Raw genomic sequence first — 2,317 nt, forward strand, 5'->3', positions numbered from 1 at the left:
TAGAAAATCAAAGCGTAAAAGTAACATTCTTTTCTATTGAGTACTTCCCACCAGACAAATTCTCCACTGCAAGTTTATGCAGAAGGGAAGTTTCTTCCTTCCTCTAATTTTCTAATTTACCAATTAGATACTGAGGAATACGAAACTAAATCACGATTACAGTAACAAACGAAGAGCGTGATGAAACTAGAAGAAATGCAGAGAATTGTTTTTGTCTTCATGTGGTGATAGCATCCAAAGCCAAGATGGTGCTAAGGTTCATAGGGTTCATGTAGTCTCTAGAACCTGACATGATTTCCTCCACAATAAGTCTGTTGGCCTTTTCTGATGGATGGAATGCATCCCAAAATGCATACTGCCCTCTGTTAGAGCACAGGTTGGAGAGTGGTGTGCACAATCCAAGACCATTGTAGGGTCCTTGTCCACAACAAGCTACTTTTGCCGTAATAAACCCTGCAGCAGCAACAACAAACAACACAAACCTTAGACCTTAATTGTTGCTTTATTACTCCACTAGTTAGAACGTGGTTTTAAAAGTTATGATGGCAACTACATTGTCTTTCAAGTACCATGAAACACAACTGGAACCACAGTGTAAAACTTGACAAAGAGGACATGGACATAGATAACATGAAAAATAATGTGCAGTACCAAATTGTTGGGGGTTAGTAACGAAGTTGTTATGCATTTTTCCTGTGTTTGCAGCAATGAAAACGTCCTTTCCAATTTTCCTGTTGATTTGTAGTAACATTTGCTCCAGTTGTGGGTTGAACAATTCTGCAGCTCGTTGTAGTTCAGCAGCACATTCTCCATTTCTGCCACGTTGAGCCAATTCTGAAGGAACACAACCCAAAGGTCCTGTGCCTGTCACAAGAACTCTCCTAGCTCCAAGTTCATACAGCTTCTGCAGAATTTGTACATGACAAAATGAAAGAAATAGTTAACACAACACATTATGCATTAACCCTTTTGTTTAATCAATAGGGTTTTACCTGCAAAAGCTTTTGGTACTCAGAGATGAGATACTTCACATATTGAGGAAGTGGGTATTGGCGAGACCTTGCTGAATTGGGCACCAGGAAGTAGTTGTTCACAAAATCATTTCCTCCTACAGTGATGAGGACCAGTGCTTGATTCACCAAGCTCTTAGTTTGTGAAGATCCTATTAGAGCACTCACTCGGTTTTGGTATTCCTGAAAAAGCTCTAGCTGTCTGTACATTCTGATGACATTCACCTGCAAAATGTTTTAGCTTCAGTTTTTGAACAAAACATCATATGAAAATACCAAGAAGTGAACTTACAAACTGAATTCCAGTGTCATTAAGTATTCCAATTCCAGCTGAAGCGAAATTGGCACCAACTAGCAGCTTATTTCCTCTTAATTCTGGACTCAAGTATGGCATTGTAGACTCAGAACCAAGTTGCTGACCTGACACAAACCAAACCACATAGTTAGACACACACTTTAATATATTAAAAGATACATTACAAATAAGGATTCAAATCGTTAAATGTCCAAGATAAAATGAAAACTTGAAGAAAAACAATGTGGAAAGAGAGAGATGTGTGAACTGAACTGATAAGATCAGGAATGTTGTAGCCATTGCAGAAACGACCAGTTGGTCTATGACTTGGAGCGTAATCAATGCCATAAGGAGGAGCATCAGCGCGTGCAGTGGTAGCCAAGTAATTGTTATTTCCATTATCAACAAGTGAATCTCCAAATATAAAGAATGCCCTAGGCCTTGCTTCAGCACCATTCAAAACGATCCCAATTACTAGAACACAACTAAGAACGAAACTTGAGAAGGTTCTCATATTGAAAGGAACCTTTTGGATGTGGGTTGGTGAGTTAACACTGAATGGAGAAGTAGTAGTTTTGGGTTATGAATGCAGCATTACGAGGGACTGCAGGCTTTATAACAAGCCTTTCTTATGTGATTTTGTACAGATCTTACTGGCTTTGGAGGTTGATTTATGGTGCTCTTTAATTAAAGCTCAATAATGGTTATTATTCTTCTTCTGAAATTGTTGGCATTTGATCATAAACATAAATGCAATAGGTTTGATTTTACTCAAGACTTTATTTTATGATACTCAGTTGGAGATATTGAAACTAGTAGTTGTAGTCTTATGCATTATGTAAGGAATATTATTCATCAATGCAGACTTCATATTCAAACAATGGTATTATTTCATTTGTAATCGAACTTTTTTGGTTTCTAATCAAGAAAAAGGCATTATCTTTTGAAATGAGCATTTTTTCATTTTTACTTTTATGATGGTTGATAAATATATTAAACTTATTGGTTTACT

At 37.1% G+C, this 2,317-nt stretch overlaps 1 protein-coding gene across 1 annotated transcript; it reads right to left on the minus strand.

Annotated features, from left to right (window-relative positions):
* On the minus strand, positions 1–1,881 carry LOC124827094 (GDSL esterase/lipase At5g33370-like). The gene is made up of 5 exons (XM_047300077.2): positions 1,579–1,881; positions 1,303–1,430; positions 993–1,235; positions 652–904; positions 1–453 (listed from the first exon to the last, which is right to left on the minus strand). The coding sequence occupies exons 1-5, from the start codon at positions 1,817–1,819 to the stop codon at positions 218–220; spliced, it is 1,101 nt and encodes a 366-aa protein (XP_047156033.1). The 5' UTR covers positions 1,820–1,881; the 3' UTR covers positions 1–217.
* Positions 1,882–2,317: the final 436 nt, after the last annotated feature.

The sequence above is a fragment of the Vigna umbellata genome, chromosome 4, assembly GCF_029865625.1.
Source record: "Vigna umbellata cultivar VRB3 chromosome 4, Vumbellata_1.0, whole genome shotgun sequence".
Lineage (NCBI taxonomy): Eukaryota > Viridiplantae > Streptophyta > Magnoliopsida > Fabales > Fabaceae > Vigna > Vigna umbellata.